At 40.8% G+C, this 20950-nt stretch overlaps 1 protein-coding gene across 1 annotated transcript; it reads left to right on the forward strand.

Annotated features, from left to right (window-relative positions):
* Positions 1-2235: 2235 nt before the first annotated feature.
* On the forward strand, positions 2236-20868 carry LOC121321789 (lysyl oxidase homolog 4-like). The gene is made up of 15 exons (XM_041260993.1): positions 2236-2722; positions 4521-4702; positions 5359-5573; positions 11046-11084; positions 11626-11839; positions 12398-12531; positions 12564-12610; positions 13840-13994; positions 14361-14528; positions 16224-16386; positions 16533-16776; positions 17513-17628; positions 17956-18092; positions 19045-19156; positions 19449-20868. The coding sequence occupies exons 1-15, from the start codon at positions 2374-2376 to the stop codon at positions 19517-19519; spliced, it is 2346 nt and encodes a 781-aa protein (XP_041116927.1). The 5' UTR covers positions 2236-2373; the 3' UTR covers positions 19520-20868.
* The last annotated feature ends 82 nt before the right edge of the window (positions 20869-20950 follow it).

Here is a 20950-nt window from a genome sequence, read left to right on the forward strand (position 1 = left end):
TTAACATCAGTATAGTTTTGAGGCTGTGGTTCATCTAGTGGACCCGATATACAAAACTTCAACTCATTAGTTATATAAAGAATGGATTTTTAAATTCTGTTTATTGGAATAAATGTTACGAATTTATGTTTTTGATGGCTGTTGGCTTGTTTAAAAACAGTTTCACTGATACAGAACTGTATTCAATCGGTCAAAACAGACCTTCTTCAAAACCTAATGAAGAGGGCCCGATGTCCAAGGATTGGATGGGGAAGCTGGCATTGCCACTGCATGTGTGGTACACATTCTGTGGATAAATAAAGAGCTTCCCTTTCCAGGGCCATTGATCCAACAGCTTTCAACAGCTTCCTCTCAGAACAGAAAACAATTTTCAAAGGTATTGGTTAGTGAGTGCTAGAGTTTGTTTAAATAGCGCCCCCTGGTAAGAAGCCAGAGAACTGCTTTGTTCCCAGCTGCACATCTATTACTGACACTCTCCTAGGTGAGACACAACAGCTGGGGAGAGGACACAGAGCCAGGATGTTAGTACTGAGGCTAAGCCTTAACAGACCATAAGGAGGGAGATTTGTTCAGAAAGGTCAATATTACAAGACAGACAGGAGGGGATACAAGCCTGGAGGTAAAACATACACATTGTAATGATATTGACCCAAAACATAAATCATAAAAAGAGTGAATCCAGGAGGGGTAGCAAAAAGGAAATAAAATGGGGGTAAGATTAAAGGTTTTCAGAGAAGCTTCAAAGTCAAATGAGTCCATCAGGAAAGAGGGTGGGAAGGAGGGAGGGAGAGAAAGGGAGGCAGAAAAAGAGAGATAGAGAGCAGAAAGGTTAGCTCACTCCCTCAATCCACACTCTCCTCTCTCACATGCAGTCACAGTGAGGCTGCTCTCTGCATCACTCATCTCAGGTGAGTACTCATTCACTAGCGTGATAGGGGGCTTCATATTCACAGCTTTGAACATTTCTGTTATAATCTTAATTTTTAAGCTTTTTTTTTTAGCTTTTGGGGTTTGTTTATTTTTTACTTCAGTTTCAAAACTGAAATTATTTTTTATTATTGTTGCCTATTTTCAATTAAATGATGGTTTTACATTTTTCAACATTTTTGTTGCTGTTTTTCCAAACTTCGGTTGCTTTCTTAGCAGGATCATTATACATAGATTGTTAATTGCAAAGGATGCTTTTCACAATGCTAGAGTAATACTGATTATTTATATATTTTTAAAATCTTTGTTATACCCTTTTCAATTTCAGGTAATGTATTTTTTTTAAAGAATTTACTTTATAATGCTTTCGTACAGTAATACACTAGTTGTCTGAGACTGGTGATATACCCTGCAATCCACGAGTCAATACATATAGCCGTGTTATGTGGTATGTCTTAAATATTTAATATGTGTTTGATATACATGTTTGTAAAGGACTTTGGTTAATATGAATACTATGTAAATAGAAATATCTTTTACACCGGGATTTGATGTTTTATGTAGTTTATGCTCATTTTATGTAATAGTTTTGTAATTGAAATAAATGAAGGGTGCAGAGAGAGATGGAGACAGAGACAAATCTACTGTTGTGTTAGTGTTCCACAGCTCAGAGAATATATAACATGCACTCTCAGCTGTTGTTATAACTTTTGTGTTGGCTTTTGTATTCTTGTTCTTTAATATGGCAAGCCTCCAATATGCAAACCTCTATTTTTTATATCAAACATTTTAATTGAAATGCTGATATCAGAAATGAAGGATTAAATGTTAGAACTGCTTGCCATACTTTGGGAATTTTCAACACAAAAGCCCAGCTTCAATTTGAGTTGCAGTTTCTTGTCTTCACCAGTAGGTGTCGGTGTTTCCCTCTAGGAGCACTCCCTTTCCCAGTGAGCCTCTCATAGACAGAGAGCCGGGTTCGCTTAACCTAGAGACCCTTCTCTATTGTGGCTGCAATTAGAGTAAAGGGTAACGACTTTCTTTTTGTGCTAATGTGTACCATAGGCTTTGCAGATTACTTTGCATGCACTGTGGGTAATTTATAATTTTTCAACATTCTCATGCTGTAACGTATATATTCTTCAGAAGAAGGTTGGCATGTGGATCTCTTTGGAGTTACTACCTAATAGAGAACTCCAGTCCTCCAGGGCTGCAGGGTCGTCTGGTTTTCATTCCAACTTAAGCTCAAAGTCAAAGCAGTGAAAGCGCAATAAATTGCGAAGCCTCATTGTGAATTGCAGACTGAAATTAAGCTGCACTGTAAAATATTCAAATTTTACAACACAGAAAAGGCTACTTGAATTACAAGTCTAGAAGTTTTGTCTCATAATTTTACATACATTCACCACACAGATGTTTAAATGTTGCTTTTGTACTTGATACATAATGGGGCTCCCCCAATATATTTCTGCGTTCTCTTCCAGGATTCTGTCAGGCCCCTTTGTCGAGATGTTGGGGTTCCTCCTATCTGTGACCCCCCTACTACTTCTGTCTGCCCTGACCTCCCCTGCTGCAGGACAGTCTCGGAACCGTCGCGCACCCCTCATCAAGCTGCGGCTGAACGGGGACACGCGCAAGCCCAACGAGGGTCGGCTGGAGGTCTATTATAACCGAACCTGGGGCACCGTCTGTGATGACGAGGTGGATATCAACCTTGCGAACGTAGCTTGCAGAGAGCTCGGCTTCGAGAATGCACAAACCTGGGCTCACAGCGCCAGGTACGGGGTTGGCAAAGGTGAGTTGCGGTGGCTGAACCAGATCAGGCCACTTTATTTATAACGCAAGTAGATAAATGAAATGCATGCAGTTTTTGGTGAAGACGATTTAGTTAAACGTTTTAAACAAACATCAGAAGCACCCCCTTGCGTTTTATAGACTTTAGTAAAGTATTACAGAAGTTTCCTGATTGAGGCATTCAGTTGAAGAGTTTCTGTTGGGGTGTGTGCATTCCTGTAGAGGCTCAATGCAGTTCAGACTCATTAGAGAGCTACAGACAGCAGTTTGGGACACATGCTTTGACAGGGTCAGCTAAAGCAAGCATTCTGCGACCTGGCCATTTGATCAATACATACAGGTTATTATTAACACTAAAGTGAGGAGTGGAGTTTGTGTCAGACGGGATTGAAACAAGACTCATATTGCATAGCACAGTGTGTATGTGTCAAGCTCAGGTGACATTAAACATAGCAAAACCAGGAATGGATCAGGCTGCTGTGCAATCGGAGTCTTATTTCCATGGTGCCGGGTAATTTCAACTTAGACATTCAGTGTCGTCTTCTACTCTACTGATTTGTTCCCCAAAAGAAGGTACTTTTTGTCAAAGAATTATAGAATGTGTCAAGTGCTGTACACTTCGTTTCTGAAAAATAAACTGTTTCTGTTGAACCAAATAAGGCAACATACTGGTACTGTATGACAAATATGGTGAAATATTGTCGGCTTTCAATTTCAAGAAGAAAAACACATTTTGAACCACTGACACTAAAATAAACCAAAGCAATTTTAGTTTTAACATAGCGGGCCCATTCACTCACGAGTAATTAAGAGTCGATTAAATGCAGTTTATTGAACTTAAACTCTCAAGCTGAATAGGGCACAGTCATCATTCAGTGTTGTACTTTTTCACTTCACTAGTGTTTACCTAATATTTTATTTTAAAATACATTATAAGAAAGTGGGGTGGAAGAGAAACTGATATGCACGTGTAATATAAATAATTCGATAAGTGTTTTACATTTATAGCTTTGGTGATTTCCCTTATAAAAATGGACCACTGTATTTTTTGCATGGTATTTATGCAGTTTTCCCATGCCTTTTCCATAGTTTACCCCAGTTTGCTGTTTTTTTTTTAAATATGCCTCAACCTTTGTTGCTGGTGTTTACAATGCTTAACTATGCTTTATCATGTTTTCACTGTGCTTTATCACACTTTGCTATGCTTTTACTATGGGTAGCTTGTATAAGGGTTAGTATTGCTTTTAGTTGATGCTTAACCTCAAACTGGCATTTTAGGAACACAAACCCTGTGCCTCTAGCTTTGCACCACTGTTTTTCTGCTGCTTCTTCCTTTGCCCTCTAATTTAAACGGAGAATGGCAATAAAATGCACTATAAACATAATGGCAATATAAATCATTAAACTGGAAGGAGCCATCTCAGTGAGGGTACCATAGCTTATTACACACTCAGCAGCCAAGCAGGGCATAATCTGCATACTGAAAAATACCAATTTTGTACACTTCCCTTCATGTGTTCACTTAATTTAATTGGCGTTTTCCATGGAGCACCACAGTAAATGTTTTGAGGAGCTAGAAGCTGGAAAGCTGGAGGTGGAAGCTAGTTTCGGCAATTAGGGAATTCCAAGATGGTGGCACTTCAACAGCAAAAGGTCTCAAGACTTTGGTGACCTAAGACTGTTGTTAATGTTGTGTACTACATGGACATAAGGCTGGTTTTGGTTGTGCATAATGTGCAGTGCAGTGTGGGTCCTAAAATAATAATGCTACTGTTGTTTCCTGCATGCTCCCCGCCTAGGTCCAATCTGGCTGGATAACGTGCGCTGCAAGGGCACGGAGAAGTCGTTGGCGGAGTGCAGCGCCAACGACTGGGGGATCAGCGACTGCCAACACACCGAGGACTTGGGCGTGATATGCAGCGAGGAAAAGCGCCGCGTGATTGGTCAACAAGGGAGTCGTCCTGTCAACACTGCTAACCAGGTAACCAGTCAGAGAGCATTACCACCTGTAGTTGTTAATCTTAGACTAGGTTACAGCATGGCTTAATTGTTCCAGCTGAAGAACAATTCAGACTTATTCTCAGAACTTCAGCTGTTATAAATGCAGCCAGTTCAGATTTCTGAGAAATGAAAGGCATCAAAGCAAGCCTTTCCCATCCAGGAAGTGTTTGTTTATTGAGTGATGGTAGTTGCTGTGATCTCCACCTCCCCTGAAAAAAATCACCTGGAGAGTACTGCTGCCAGGCACCGCCTTGCTGAACTCTGTGTGACACAGAGCCTCCCAGTTAGCATGTCAAGGTGTCTGGTAGCGGGGCAGGACAGAAGCTCTGAGGCATGATTCAAGAAAACCCAAACCAAACTCAAACAGGAGCTCCTGCCAGACAGGAAATGTACAACAAGGCACAGGTCTGCACTAAGAAAACCGCTTTATGAGGCATTTCCCAAATTTAGATTTTAACTGGCAACAGAATGTCTTCTTTAGCGCTGAGTCCTCTGTTCTAGCTTCTGGGCAACATTGCCTCTCTAGTCCTCAGTTCTAATTACAAGACCACGCTGCCTTCTAGTCCACGGTCGCACTTATCTAGACCAAGAGAGTGATTTTCTTGCTAAACAGCCCATGTTCTCTATGTTACTCAGGGTGGCAGCAAGGTGAAGATCGAGGAGGTCCGTCTCCGTCCACTTATGACTAGTGCTAAGGGCCGCGCGCCCATCAGAGAGGGCGTGGTGGAGGTGAAGCATGCTGGGAGGTGGCGGCAGGTGTGTGATGTGGGCTGGACACTCAACAACAGCAGGGTGGTGTGTGGCATGCTGGGATTCCCTTTGGAGACTCAGCACAACACCAAGATGTACAAGTAAGTCTTTAAAAAAAAATGCTGATTACATCTTCAGCTGTACTGGGCGTGTTTGTCCGTTTCACTGCCACATGGACGGACGCTCTATTTCTAGAGGGTTCTGGGCAGAGCTCTGAAGTGTAAATATAGCTGTGCTAGTCTGCTGAAGCTTTCTTCATCAATCTCCATGAGGCCCTGCATGCTTACTGCACTAGTCTCTTTAAAAAGCCTTTGTGGTATCCTTCTGTTACAATGCACCACACACAAAAGCACACACAACTCATGACTGCGGGAGAGTTTAACACACATTCTCCAGGTCTGATCTTCAAGCTCTCTCTGTGAGCTGTGAAATATGGATGGACTCGTGTTGCAAAGTTTTAGCTAGTCCAGGTTTTCCACACCTGAACATGAAACTACTGTTTGTCTAAAGCTCAGGTGTTCTGCGATGGAAGTTTATATCCAACCTCAAAGCAAACTATACACAATGTTTCTGGTTATCTAGTAAAAGGTACAATATGTTTTATTTGGCCAAACTGTGAACGTTTTCTTGGGGTTTTATTCAACTGCTAAAATCAACAGAGGTCAATTAAGTATACTAAAAAAGAAAAGCGAGTGCTTTCAGTAATGACTTTAGGTCAATTTCAAATGTATGAATGCATTTACTTAAACACTGCATTTACTTGGACTACCTTACCAAAAATAACATTAGGTAGTCCAAGATTAGTGAAACCAGCCCATATAATATCCAATATCCAATGAAACGATCATTTACAGCCATGATTAAAACATACATACTCACACACACACTCACACACACACACACACACACACACATGTTTGCATTCCTATACTTGTGGGTGCTTCTCATTGACTCTCATTATATTATTATTAACTATTTCTAACTCCAGTCAGACAAAACTAAACTAAATATTTTTGCATTTTTAGTTTTTTTTAAGGCATATTTAGTTCTTAAAAAGGTGTTTTACAAAGTGGGGATGTCCCCACATCGTCTTTTTTTCAGGAGTTACTATCTTTGTGGGGACATTTTCTCAAATTTTGTCCTGACATTGATAGTAAGACCTGCCCACACACACACACACACATATACCTACACTTGGTCCATTATGTACTTGTCCTCGAGTGTCCATTGCCACAGTAGCAATTAATACAATATAGTGTAGATGCCAGTCTTTAGGGCTGCTTCTTAGGAAATTGCTATTCCTTTGACCAGAGATGTTAAACAATTTTGTGTTTCATAAGGATGTGTAGAAAACAGCTTTCCAAAAAGAATGTATTGTCTGTGAAGGTAAATGATATTGTCTAGCAATGCACATAGTTAGTCAAGCAGGTGCTTGCGCTGTTTTTTTAAAAATAGTTTAGTAACAATATAATTAATGCCAGACAGAAATTTGTTAAAAGCCATTATATATTTTGTGACTGATTTTTTTAAATGTTTTTTTCAGACAGCACAGACATCTCATGTAATTTTCCACAATTACCTTGGCTATACAGAACTGCACAATCCCATCTCAGAGTCTACAGTTTTATAAGGGCCAAGGCCAATTGTCTCAGTTCTAGCGCAGTACTTCTTTACAGTATTTCGAGTGTGGTCTGGCTGCTTTCTGAAAAAGAAACTCCGATGAACAAGCCCTGCCCTGCAGTCACACAGCTGAGCTGCAGCTAACCCAAGACTGTCAGTCTGACGGTCTAATCACCAGCCATACTGCCTCCCATTGATCCTCTCGATGATGGTCCTATTGGAAGTCAGGGAAGCAATACTGTGGCTGTTCAAGAATGGGGTAAAACCTCTATCATGGTCAGCCTTATTTTCGTTAAACTTTCATTAGCTTGCTGAAGATCTTGAACATTAAAACAAAAAGTATGTCTTCTGTAAAATGATGTTACACCTCCCAGAAAATTCCATTCCATTGAAATGGATCGATAGAAACAAAGAAAATGTGGCTGCATTCATTTAAACTCTACCTGCATCAGCTGCATTCTCAAGCATACAAAGAGCTTGGAGTCTTTGAGCATTGTTAATAAATGAATAAGAGTAGGGGTAGAGGGCTGCATTTTAAAGAGAGCTGTTTGTCTGGGTGCAGTCAGTGTGAAATAAAAGGACATGGTTTAGTCTGTAACAAACTATAAAACAAAGGACTACATAAGGACCTCACAAAAAATTTTAATTAAGAGGGAGTTTACATTTAAGCGGTTAAGTTTACCACTGGAAAAGCTGGAGGTCAGTGATAGAAATTGAGGCTTTCTGTATCTGATTGAACCAGAGACATCATGAGTTATTTAGGAGCTATCCACTGGTCTATATAACAGCAACTAAGTAATGATTTTCACATGTTCTACTACCTTTGTATGTATGTTTCATGTATAATATATTATATTATAGATATATATATATATATATATATATATATATATATATATAATATATATATATATATATATATATATATATATATATTATATATATATATACACATACATATGTTATATACATATGTTTTGAAACATAGGGAGATTTCTTAAACCTGGACCACATATAGCGTTCATTTGTCACAAATAGTAAAAACACATTTTTTGTACATATGAAAGTACATGCCCAAGGCAGTACTGACCATATCAGTTACCCTGGTTGGGTGTTACCCCCAGATATTCTTAGACTAGGCATGGATGCAGTCTGGGTCTTTTTTACACAGAGTCACGTCTGCGGAGTTGCGTAAGCATGCAGGCCTGAGAGAGACTTGTCTATCTGTTGAAGGCACACTGCTAGATTGTTTAGCATCAACTCCTCCTATAATTTAACAACCTCTGTCTCTTGGCAGCCTCCTAGAGCTGCTGTAATTAGACATTGAAAAGGGCTGAGCATTTTTCTGTGTTTTTAATTTTTCCCTAAACAGGGTGCAATTACAGCTGCGCCCTGCTCCTGCCTGCTGTGTCAGCAGAACCCCCTGACTCGAACGCTGTACACATGAAGACAGGCCGGGGAGCAGGAAGGCTCTGGTGTGGAACTGACTTGCACACTGCCTGCATTTCACAGCCTAGTGCTGCTTTAGAAGTCACTTCTGTGCTATGCTGTAGGATTGGGATATGGGGTGGGATTGGTCCTGGTTCAGTCTCGACTTGGGGAGTAGCACTTGTTTTGAGTGCTTTTGGAAATGTAGTGACCTTACTGTTTATTTTAACTTGCCAGAAGAGTACAACACTCAGGCGCCTGTAGGGCTTTTGTCACAAGCATGCATCCTGCAATAATAGTAGATTTACATTTGAAGTAAATGCATACAGCCTTTGACATTTAAGGTAGCTTGTGTTATTTATTGCACACATGCTGTCTTGCTGGTTATACCCGGCATAGGTTTGCACACGTTACAAAACCTGTATACAACTGGTGCCCTCCTCAATGAATGCGTCTCGTGTGAGTCAAACCTTCACTCCGGCAGTCCTGGACAGATCAGGGGAGGTACTGCCTGAACCTGCAACTCACTTTCAGACTGACTAATTGATGGCCCTGCATCACTGAATCTACTGACAGGTGCTAAACAAATATATTGAAAAGACACAATATTAAGAATCTATGCTAGTTCCCTGCCCAGCTAGTGTTATTGGATGAAATTGGACATTCGAAAACTCATTTCATAGTGAATGCTGCAAAACAAGTGAGTAGGCACAGAGGGGCCTCTTTTTTGCTCAGATGGCTTTATATGTGTCAAAATATAAATGTTCTAAAATGATTCTACTAGTGCCAAGTGCTTTTATTTTATAGCTTGCAAATGTATATGGCATGCATAGTTTTGAGAGGTTAGTTATGTTGCATAGTATAGGGCTACACAGCTGGCAGCCATTTAAGTTTGATGCAAAATGATCAAAAATGAAACGCCAATATAACAATTATTTTTCAGATTATATGTGAGCTGGTGTTTCAGTGTTGGTGTAATAAATGATCTGGCTCAACAAGGTCACAGTCGCCACAATGAAAGTGCCCTTCTCTCAACGACACGCCCTCTCACAGAACTGCCTGAAATTGATAGCTGACAGGTGCAGATTAAGTAACCTCTAATGAGAGTGATCCCAACCCTGCACTTGGGTGATAGTTAGGAGGCTGAGGAGAAGGGAAGCCTTGCATTGGAGCCAAGAAAACAATTTTTTTTGGCTACCGTTGCCAGGGAAAGCAGCTACAGAAGCAGCCTGAAATGTATCATTTCTCTGAGGTTTGTAAACTTGGGGTGGAACTCAAGCTATAATGACAGAGGCAGGTGGTACTTAGAGAAAAGATTCTCAGAACAAATTAAAAACACATTGCTTTCACAGTTTGTGTATTCTAAAAGCGTGGATATGTACGAATCATTATTGCGAGGTTAGGGAACTAACCCCACATGCCTATCCCTAACCTCTATATATGCATTGCATAATAGGCTCTAATTTTCTGCAAGTAATGGAAAGTTTTTAACTGCAGTTTTTAAGGAGGAAGAGGTGTACATGTGTGTGTATATACATATATATATATAGATAGATAGATAGATAGATAGATATAGATAGATTGTATGTTTGTTTTTGTTTTTGTATGTAAGGGTAGTATTATTGGATGCAGTTAGCTGTAAATTCCTCCCAAATTGGTCAAATTAAGGTGATAAACAAGTGCTGTCTAGTGGCTGGTGCAATGTTAGCAATCATTTTGCAATTGGAGGCACATTGAAATACCTCTCATGGTGTACCCAACCATATTTTCTTGCTTTGAAAAACGGTTTCATCCAGAACTGTCTGTTAAAGGAAGCCCCGTTTGCATGCCAGAGGCCACTGCCTGCTTCTTAAGTTTAGAAATGATTTTCCAAAAGGAGATGTACTGGATGGAAGTTGGGGTGCAATCCTACTGGTTTTACTCAGGGTTGAGTGATTGGCCTTGTTATGGTTAGACTGTGCCGAGGCTAGGGTTTGAACCCAGGGCGTTGTTTCTCTATTACCTCACCACAAGACAGCGTTGTCTCTGTGGGGTGGATGCTTACATAGATATACCAGTCTGGCGGTCCGGTTTAAAACTAGGGGACATTAGAATGTGGAGTGACCACATTGAAACAGCTGAGGGAAAACCTCTCCGCTATAAACAGACTTTTCCAGTAAATAAAATCAAAGTTGAATGCAACTGTAGGAAATTAAAAGCATGAGGTTTAACCAGACAGACAAGCATTTCCTCTTCCAACCCTTTACTTCTAGTTATATGTCAAGGACATTGAGCTTGTCTGTAAACTGTATAGTAACCTGAAGACAGCAACAACAGGATAAATCACGACACGGGCTGGGGACAAGTGCTTCCAGTTGTTTCATTTTGGTAGTCTGTGTGCTGTTGTTCTGTTATGAATATTCAGTGCATGTAAATAACTTTTGTAAAATGCAAAGATTATTATTGTTTTCATCGTTAAATTATTCATAAGCTACGAATAGAATTACCTACAGCAATAACAAAAAACTGACACTTCTCTGTTACAGAAAACTTTGGGATACCAAGGTCAACAATCCAACTACCAGGTAACTTCTACTATACAGTATTTGCAACGCAAACAAGTGTATCACCTCTATTAAAATGATCGCAGGTGTAAACTTTATACTGTGTTACTGTGCAGTTCTATCTAATCATAGTCAATCTAAATTAATTTACAATGTACAGCTGAAAGGTATAGTGCTGTTGAACTCTTAACTCTGTCTAATTCAGTTTGGGGAGGGAATAAGCTGATGGGGTATTCAATATGAGGCCTTATATACCTTTCAGTTCATCTTGCCTAATTTAAATTAGAAATTAAGATTCCTTAATGATACCATGTGCCCTATTAACAAAAACAAAAACAAAAAAAAACATCATCAATTAATAAGGTTACATTCATGAAGCTGTTCTAGCCCATTGATGATCTTATAACCAATCTTTGTCACTCATGAAAACAACCACTAAAAGTAAGTATTTTTTTTTTATCTTAGCGGGTCAAAATGTATACCCTGAGTAAAATGATATAGCAATCAATTACTTACTAAATAAAGAATTCTTGTCGAGTGCATGAATGTCCCCTCTTCCCAGACTCAGCACAATGTCCCGGAAGAAGAGTTTCTGGGTGGAGAAGGTGAGCTGCCATGGCAACGAGCCCAGCCTGTCAGACTGCCGGGTCCAGCTCTCTATTTCCCGCAACAGCCCCCCCTGCAGGAAAGGCATGCACGCCATCACGCGCTGCGTCCTGGGAGCAGAGCTCAGCAACACCCTGAACACCGGCCGCCAGACACACTCCCACAGAGAGGTGAGAGGGGGAGGAGGGGATGGGGGGGTGCAGCAGAAGGAAGATGGAGGAGTGGGGAGAGTGACAGGGAGGGAGGCAGTGAAGGCAGTAGATGAGAGGCTAACAGAGGTACCACAACCATAAAAAGCTCTAACAATCAATAGTGGACACACAGGGTATTGTATCTTTACTAAAGAGGAACCCTGACTCTGATATCTAAAGCAAATAATAAATGATCATATATTCATGTTTTGTGTCACTGACTCAAGTTCTCTACAGTGTGGGCCATATTTTCAAAGCGTTTACTCCAGTCTTGAATTCTTATTTTTTGAAAGTTGAAAACCCAAGAGCAATGTACAAAACTGAGAAACAAACAACTTGAGAGTACTTAAGAGACCTTATTTAGATGTTTGATACTAATTAAAGACTGGAGTAAGCTCTTCGATAACATGGCCCGGTGTGTCTGGGAGGGGATGCTTCATTATCAAAATCTAAACTGAGATTTAATGAACTGTAATTAATGACTTTATCATAACCTCATTCCATTTCTCCACCTCTGTCTTCGTGTCTTCCCTGCAGCCCTCAGTTCGGTTGAAGGCGGGCTCTCGGTTGGGCGAGGGCCGCGTGGAGATGCTGCGTGAAGGGAAGTGGGGCACGGTGTGTGATCACCAATGGGACCTGGTCTCTGCCAGCGTGGTGTGCCGGGAGCTGGGTGAGCCGGGCGCGGTGCAAGACTCATCCGCTAGTACGGCACAGCAAAGGAGGCCCTGAGAGGAGCGTACATGGGGCAAGGTCAGCCAGCTTCTCTGTGGGAGATATGTATTACCAGCTTAAGCGACATAGCAGTTGCTCCAACTGAAGTAGATTTCTAATTTACAAGCAATTTATACAGCGGGGTAATTAGAGTTGATAGTTTGTGTGATTCAGTATCAAGCACAACGCTGTGTTTTACTGACTTGATTCAGCCGGAATTGCTGACATGGCCTGTGGGCATGTGAATTGTTTTTATAACATCTCACTCCATTAAAAAACGGGACATGTTTTACATACACACACATTTGCCTCTCTCTCTCTCTCTCTCTCTCTCTCTCTCTCTCCTCTCTCTCTCTCTCTCTCTCTCTCTCTCCTCTCTCTCTCTCTCTCTCTCTCTCTCTCTCTCTCTCTTCTGAGAAGTCTGAACGTGTTGAGATAATCCTGAACTTACGACACGTTTATGCCTCTGAATACTTGAGATTTGCTCAACTTTTATGCTTTGAATGCTGAAATATTTACTAAATGACTCTATTAACTTGTTGTCCTTATCACAGACTCTAAATGCTCACATTTGAATCACGTTTAAATCAAAAAGGGGGTTGTTTAAATTTTTTTCTAGTAAGATCCCTGTGTTTAAAATGCCCCTCCCTCAGGTGCTCATCTACCCCCTGTACCTCACTGAATCTGAGTCCCTAACTCTCCTTATATCTTTTCCTTACTGTTAAAGAGCCCCAACTCTCCCTCGAACATTAAGTCTCTGTATTCCTGTAACAGATTCCCCAACTATTTCCTAAATATCAAAAGAAGCATAGCAGATGGAATCATAGCCAGGTTACCATTGAAGCCGATCTCTATCGACCTGTTTTGATTGCTATCTTTATTGTTGTGAAGTGGAAAGGAACGGTAATCCTTCACTGCCTAGGATGCCCACCCAGTGGACCACAGCACGCTGTGGGGGGTGCTAGTGTGATTGGAAACTGTGTCCTTGATCTGGAGCTGCTGTAAAAGATCAAAGTTTCTTGTCTGTGTAGAAAACCATATCCAGTTCAGAAGCAGTTCCACTTTATGTTTTGAATCCTCAAGTCCAAAGGCAGCACTAAAAACACATTAGCTTGAGTAAGCAGGAGTGGCTGCAAAGAGTCACGTCATAGCGGAAATCGCTCTGCCATTTTAGAGATGTTCATTCACACTATTATAGGGGAGTCCAATTTCACTTACTACACTTTTTCTTTCATTAATTTTTTTTAATGTGGCTGCTATGCTTGCAGGATTGGGCCCCATCCACATGAACGCAGTGCAGTGCAGTGGGCATGAGCGCTCCATCACTCAGTGCTACTTCCAGGACCTGGCCACCAGGGAGTGCACTCACTACAATGATGCATCTGTCAGATGCAACGTGCCTAAGATGGGACTTGACAGCAAGGTAAGGCCATTTAAGCATTTTCCTGACAGTATCTGAATTGGTTCACACCCACTCCATCCTTCCCCATTGACGTGGCTTTCTCATCCTTTTCATTCCCGCAACAAGCTATAATTTTAAGCCTTTAAATCATGGCAATTGTTTTAAAAATAAAGTTTGGTTCTCTTCTCATTTATCCCAGAGCTGCATATCCTTGTATGACCTTCCAATGGCTCTACAAACTGCCATAAGCCGTGTTTAAAGTTAATCTAAACAATTCTTTACCTAAGTAGTGGAACTATTTTTATTCCAGACCCTGTTTGGGAATATGCATTGGAAATGTAATGTGCAATGCGATTCTTGTTTTCTCTCCTCTGTGCTGCTGTGCAGATTCGCCTGGCAGGGGGGCACAGTCCTGGGGAGGGTCGTGTGGAGGTGCTGATGGAGGTCAGAGGTCGGCAGCAGTGGGGTGCGGTGTGCAGCGAGTCCTGGGGTCTCAACGAGGCCATGGTGGTGTGTCGACAGGCGGGCTTTGGATTTGCCTCACGTGCCCTACAGGTGGGTGTCGGCAAAAATAATGTTTTGTGCCCTAGTTGTACCGATTAGACTACCTAGGTCTGAGAGAATGTGATAACCACTTATGAAATAAAGCTTTAAAATCAACAATTAGGACCTAGCTGTAACATTGGGACTGCCTCAAGAGATAAGTTTGATCTGCAGAACTGATATGCGGATGTACGTCAGGCAGATCTGCTTTTGAATTTAATCTCTGTTCTCACTGGGAGGTTTTAAAGGGTCAGTTGGATCCAATCTCATTTTGTACTGTGAAAAGTAAATGGAAACAATTGGCATCACACTCAAGAAATAAACCTTGTGATGCAATAAGAAATAAGAACGTTACGATACAGTGATATGAAACACCTCATTGAGACGTGACTGGAAACAGCAAACTGCCCTGTTTACTGTGTTAACCCTGGCAGCTGTAACTAATGGGCAAGCTGGTAGCTGTAATGAATGGGTAACACCCGACTGTGGAGACAGCAAGTTTTTGGAAAGCTCTTGTTCTTTAAAATAAATAAAATAAACATGGTTTTATATATACCACTGCTGGACGAAAGCCTCCCTAAGATTCTTGCACAAAAGCCTTGCTGCTGCATCCCTCATCCACATTGCTCTTGCATTTTTCTCTAATTTCATCTTGCCATCTTCCTGGAGGTCTTCTTCTTGGTTGCTTTATATCTCTTGGGATCCAGTTTAATATCTCCTTGGTCCAGTGATGGTCTGTTCTTCTTGCTACATGTCCGGCTCACTGCCATTTCAGTTTTTAGCGTTGCATGCTTTTGTTTGTGCTGCTATCTATTCCTTCCTTTTCCTGTCGTCTCTTGTTATTCCCAGCATGCATCTTTCCATACTCTGTTGAGTCATTTGTAATTTTGGAGTCATTTTTGCAATGAGGTTCCAGGTCACTCATTGGTCGAAGACTTTCCTCTTCAGGTATAAGAGTAGTTTCCCTTTTAGAACCATGCTTAATCTTCCAAAGGCACTCCAGCCCATTTTTGCTTTTCTGTTGATTTCGCACATTTGGTTCTCCGTTGCCAAAACTAACTGGCCTAAGTATACATAGTTATTGACTTCTTCAAGCTTGATCCCGTTGACTTCAATTGCCTGTGGAATGGTATTTTACTGAACATGACTTGAGTCTTCCTCAGGTTCATTTTCATACCCGCTTTGATGCTACCCTTGTGTAGTTCTTGTATTCTTGTTTGTAATTCTTCTGAGCACATTGTAAATATGAGGATGTTGTCAGCAAATCATAGGTGATTCAAGTAGGCTCTATTGATCATCAGCCCCTTATTTTCCCAATCCAGTGTTTTGAAAATGTCTTCTAAGGTGGCCGTGAAGAGCTATGGGGAAATTGTATCTCCTAGACGAATTCCTTTTTTAATCTTGATTTTGTCGCTGTTTTTATGGAGTCTTACTGTGGATGTTAGAAATCTTTATCAACCACGTTGACGTCATCAATTCAATGCACTAAAAGACACCGATCTGTAGTGCTGTCTGGAGATAATTTGTCCCACAGTGATCTGCATGAATCTTTAAAGTTTCCCTTTAAAGTTAAAAACTAGATTTTATCTGGTTTAGGCAGTGTGAACTGATGCAAGAATCTTTTTTATAAAGATACAGCACAGAACTGCATATTTCATTATGCAATGCTTGTGGCTTTGACAGTGACGCCCGTGTTTGTCCTTCCAGGAGACGTGGTACTGGCAGGGGGACCCGAGTGCCAGTGAGGTGGTGCTAAGTGGGACGACATGCTCCGGGACGGAGCTCTCGATCCAGCAGTGCCAGAAGCACGGGCAGGTACACTGCCCTCAAGGGGGCGGCTGGCATGCTGCAGGGGTCACCTGTAGTGAGAGTGAGTATCCAGCAGGAGAGTGAGAGGGAGAGGGGATTGGATGACTGTGTGGTCTTGGAATAGGGGAATGGGAAAGACGTGCATCTTTGTTTCCAGTTTTGCTGTTCGATTGTTGGTTTGAGGGAGTGGTTTCCCTCTTCCCCCAGCGGCCCCAGACCTGATTCTGAACGCTCAGATGGTCCAGGAGTCTGCGTACCTGGAGGACCGGCCGCTGCACCTGCTCACCTGTGCCCACGAGGAGAAATGCCTCTCCTCCTCCGCGGACCACATGAACTGGCCCTATGGGCAGCGGCGCCTGCTTCGCTTCTCCTCGCGCATCCACAACCTGGGCAGGGCTGACTTCCGCCCACGGGCAACTCGAGAGTCCTGGATCTGGCACCAGTGCCACAGGTAGGGCTGCACACCTTGACAATGACATGCATTCAATATCCCTTAATTTCACCTCTGAACCTTAAAATCGACTTGTCTCCTGATTCCTAACCTCTTCTATAGAGAAATAAAATCACCACAACTGAATGCTCCCATTCTTTTTCTTTGCAGTTGTTCATGATCAGTTTTTTTCATCCCCATGTTGAATACAAATGTGATCATGTCTTTCTGACCTCCTTAGTGCAGACCATTCAGCAGTTGTCCTTGCCATGCCCTGTATCCCCAAACCCCAGGTCTTACAGCTCCAAATGAGTTTCCTGAACTCATTACAGCAACACTCTTTGGGAACAAGGCAGTGCCTTGTGCCACTGGCAGCCTTCTGAATAATTGAGTTCCAGTCCCTTTGTTGATCTCTGCAATAACTGTGGCCTGTTAAGATGTATTTCAAAGTGTTTAATTGAACAGTTAAATAAACGGCTTCCCAAATCGACCTGCCTAGAAACAAGAGGTTATTGTCAAAGGTTTTCACTAAAATGAAACACACCTTACTTACTGCGTGCCCCATGAATGAGATCATCTCTTTTAATCCCCTAGTGACTTTCTGGGCCAACCAGTTGCAGTTGGGGGGGGGGGGAGTGTTGTTTTATATGGTAACAAGCTGTTTATTATAGACTGCTACTGGAAAAAGCCTGGAATATAGCTGGTTACAACTAAAGCTCTTTGTGCACAACCCCCCCCCCCCACCACCACCTTGCAGGCACTACCACAGTATCGAGGTGTTCACACACTACGACCTCCTCACCCTCAATGGGAGCAAAGTTGCAGAAGGTCACAAGGCCAGCTTCTGTCTGGAAGACACCCACTGCCCGGATGGTAAGCCCTGAGCAAGACTTACTGTCTACATTCATAGTGAGGCATTGAAAGGAAAGAGGGTGCTAAATTAAATTCTATGCACCCTACAACAACTTCTTAAATTCAGTACCCTCAGTCTAAGAATAACCTGCTGAAGAAATGTTGCTTCTACTGGCTTGCTAACCACTTCTATAAATCACTATTGTCTAGAAACTATTTCATTTGACCACAAGGGAATAGACAAAAATCTCTACCGACGGTAGTTTTACAGGCAAATATCAGAGCCAATATTTGTTAGTAACCATCTGGGTAAGTGCATGTGTTCATTCCTCTTATTTAAATGGGCAGGGCTGCAGAAACAGTACGCTTGTGTCAACATGGGACAGCAGGGCATCTCTATGGGCTGCTGGGATACCTATCGACACGACATTGACTGTCAGTGGATCGACATCACGGATGTTATTCCAGGGGACTACATCTTCCAGGTAGGAGAGTTCAGCTGTGCAAAAGCAAGTTTGAATGATTTACAGTGTTCATGTTGGGGACAGCATGCAATGTGTCAGAACGAAGTGGGACCAAACAATCAAAGCACTCTATTAAGGGATATTCTCTCTCAAACAGGTCATCGATATACACTCACTGACACAATTGATTCTAGCTTATATGTTGTACGCTATTAACATTTGCTATTCTAATTAACTGAATGAATTCTACTGTACAATTAGTTTACAGTTTGAAATGACAGCTACAATTCAAAATTACAGTTAGAGATAAACAATGCAACTCAGCAGCAGGCAGATGAAAGTAGGTGTTGAACACATCAAATCCATTGGAGACAGAAAGACAATGGAGCAGGTCAAATTTGATCTGTCCCGTTGCTAAGGATTAATCTATTTCAATTCCTTGAAACAGCTTTTACATGCATCGTCTCATTCAAAAGCACGTCCTCTTGGCAGCTAAAGTAACCGACAGAGATAAAAACATGTTCTACACTGTAATAAAAAACTAAAATTGGCAAGTCAGAGCGTTTACAAGAGTTGTTTAGTTTGATGTTGGGAAAGTTTTGGAACATATTTTTTTTGTCAGTGATGAACTAGTAGTTAAACAGAAGGTATAATTTTGTGAACTGCCATTAAGAGCGCAGTGAAACAGCATGATAAACAACCTGGCATTTCTAAAGAATGACATCACCACTTATGCAATGCATTTTAACCATTTATTTCCTGTTTTAGCACTGCTAGAGATTAAAAAATGAGAAAAAAAAAAAAAAACATTACTATGCAAAAACAAAATTAGGGCCATTATAGACCACCACGGAAATACAATTGAAGGTATTTAACGCCTTTTAATAAAATTAAGATCTGTACATTTTATAAAACAGAAGTTCGGTGCTGGGCACACAATTTCCTCACTAATCCATCCTCCTGGTCTGTCCAGGTTGAAGTAAATCCCCACTTCGACATGGTGGAGTCTGATTTCACAAACAACGTAATGCGCTGCCGATGTAAATACGATGGGAGTCGGATCTGGATGTACGGCTGTCACACAGGTACAGTATTGAACTCACACACTGCAAACCACATATGGAGTGGCTGTACACTGCAAAACAATAAAATAAATAAAAAATGTATTTCTGTAACTTGGGCAATCAAGCTGCAAAAGGAAAATGGTTTTGGCTATAGCCCTCCTATACAATGATGCTTACTATTCCATTCTTGAAGCCTATACATTGCCAACTAATTTTAAACTTTGTTTCTTTTAAAAATCCCCTTATTGTTAAATCGCATCTAGCCCAATGTTAAATTTCATTCTTCTCTAATCCCCCCATATTCATCTATCAGGAGACGCATACAGTGATGAAATTGAGGATCTGTTTGAGCACCAGAATCGGATCTCCAATAACCTGATCTAAATTTTCACCCTGGAAATTCCTGGCAGAACTTGGAATCAGGAAATGGAAGAACTGGAGCTTGAATTCGGGGCCTCGGACAAGTACTTACCTCACGCGTGCAACACTAACACAAAGCACAGCAGTCTTCTTGAGATCAGTGGGGAAGTCAAGTGGATTTAGTGACAAAGGTTGCTCCTTTGGGTTATAAAAATCCATTTGAATCCCTTCTGTAGGATTTGTAAATCTTTATGCCAGCATCTTTCAACTTGAGTATTCTTTATTTTTATTTTTGAATGCATACAATCCTTTAGGACAGAGTAACTATATATATATATATATATATATATTATACTTGTTGAAGTATTTTATTTAAATGTTGTCTTGTACAGAACACAAGGAACAGGAAATAGACATATTGAATGAAAATCTGGATTTTCTTTTTGATTTATTGGATCAGAGGACATGTGTAAAGAACACACTTTATACTCAAAATGTAAGTGTTCACCTAATTCCATTGTTTCAGTTAAAAGCTTTTATGCCCAGATTGGTGGTGAAACAAAAACACATATTGTATATAGTGCAAGTATTATTTTAATATTTTCTCAATATGAGCTATTGCTTTACTCAGAGCACCATGATGTCAGTACAGCCTAAAGCTTCTACAGTATCTTGAAACAAACTACTTTTATGTGTCACTGTGAATTCCCTAACAAAGTCTCTTCACACAAGTGTAGCAAGAAGTGGGGGACATTTTCAGGAATTATACTCTCAGGAAGTGATGTCATACTTAAATCACTAAAGCACTAGAATGGCAACATTTTGCAGTTCCTCATGGAGGCAAAGCAGAGAATTGAGGGAAACAAATGAGTATAGCCTGTTTTGTAAAAAGGAAAGCTAACCATACTTTTTATTTCAATGAGAACTATTTTACTTTACTTGATCGGCAGACACTTTCAGTACCTGGACTTGCTTTATAAGAAATAACATTTGTTTAAAAGAGCTAAATTGCTGTTAAAACAATAAAATGTGCATTTTATGAAACCACAAACAGCCTGGTTGTAAAACAAACAAAATAAAATCCGATTCTACACCAGTGTGGAAACTCTCTAAAAGCATATTATGATTTATATGCACTGCACATCCAGGCATCCTGGTAATATTAAATTATACAGACTTGGATAAGGCAACATCAAAACAATTTTCTATTATAATTTTTACCTTTTTTTAGTTGATAATCTGTAGCAGGAATCCCACAAAATGTTTTCTGTTTTAAGAGAACCATGTTTTTAACTTAAATACACTTTCTAATTTGTACTTGCTTTTGCTTCTTAATCTGTGCAAACATACTTTAGTACAGCATAAACACTTGACAGTTTTATAACATTCCTCGACTTGAAACCCAGCTAACTTGTTTACAGTTTTGTTTATTATATCAACCTTTTGAATGATACA

This window comes from Polyodon spathula, chromosome 10 (assembly GCF_017654505.1).
Source record: "Polyodon spathula isolate WHYD16114869_AA chromosome 10, ASM1765450v1, whole genome shotgun sequence".
In the NCBI taxonomy this organism is placed as follows: Eukaryota; Metazoa; Chordata; class Actinopteri; order Acipenseriformes; family Polyodontidae; genus Polyodon; species Polyodon spathula.

Coding starts and splice junctions, on each gene's coding strand:
- LOC121321789 (XM_041260993.1), top strand. CDS start 2,374: ATGGGGCTCCCCCAATATATTTCTGCGTTCTCTTCCAGGATTCTGTCA. Junction 2,723..4,520: donor CAGGTACGGGGTTGGCAAAG/GTGAGTTGCGGT, acceptor CTCCCCGCCTAG/GTCCAATCTGGCTGGATAAC. Junction 12,532..12,563: donor GTGGTGTGCCGGGAGCTGGG/TGAGCCGGGCGC, acceptor ACTCATCCGCTA/GTACGGCACAGCAAAGGAGG.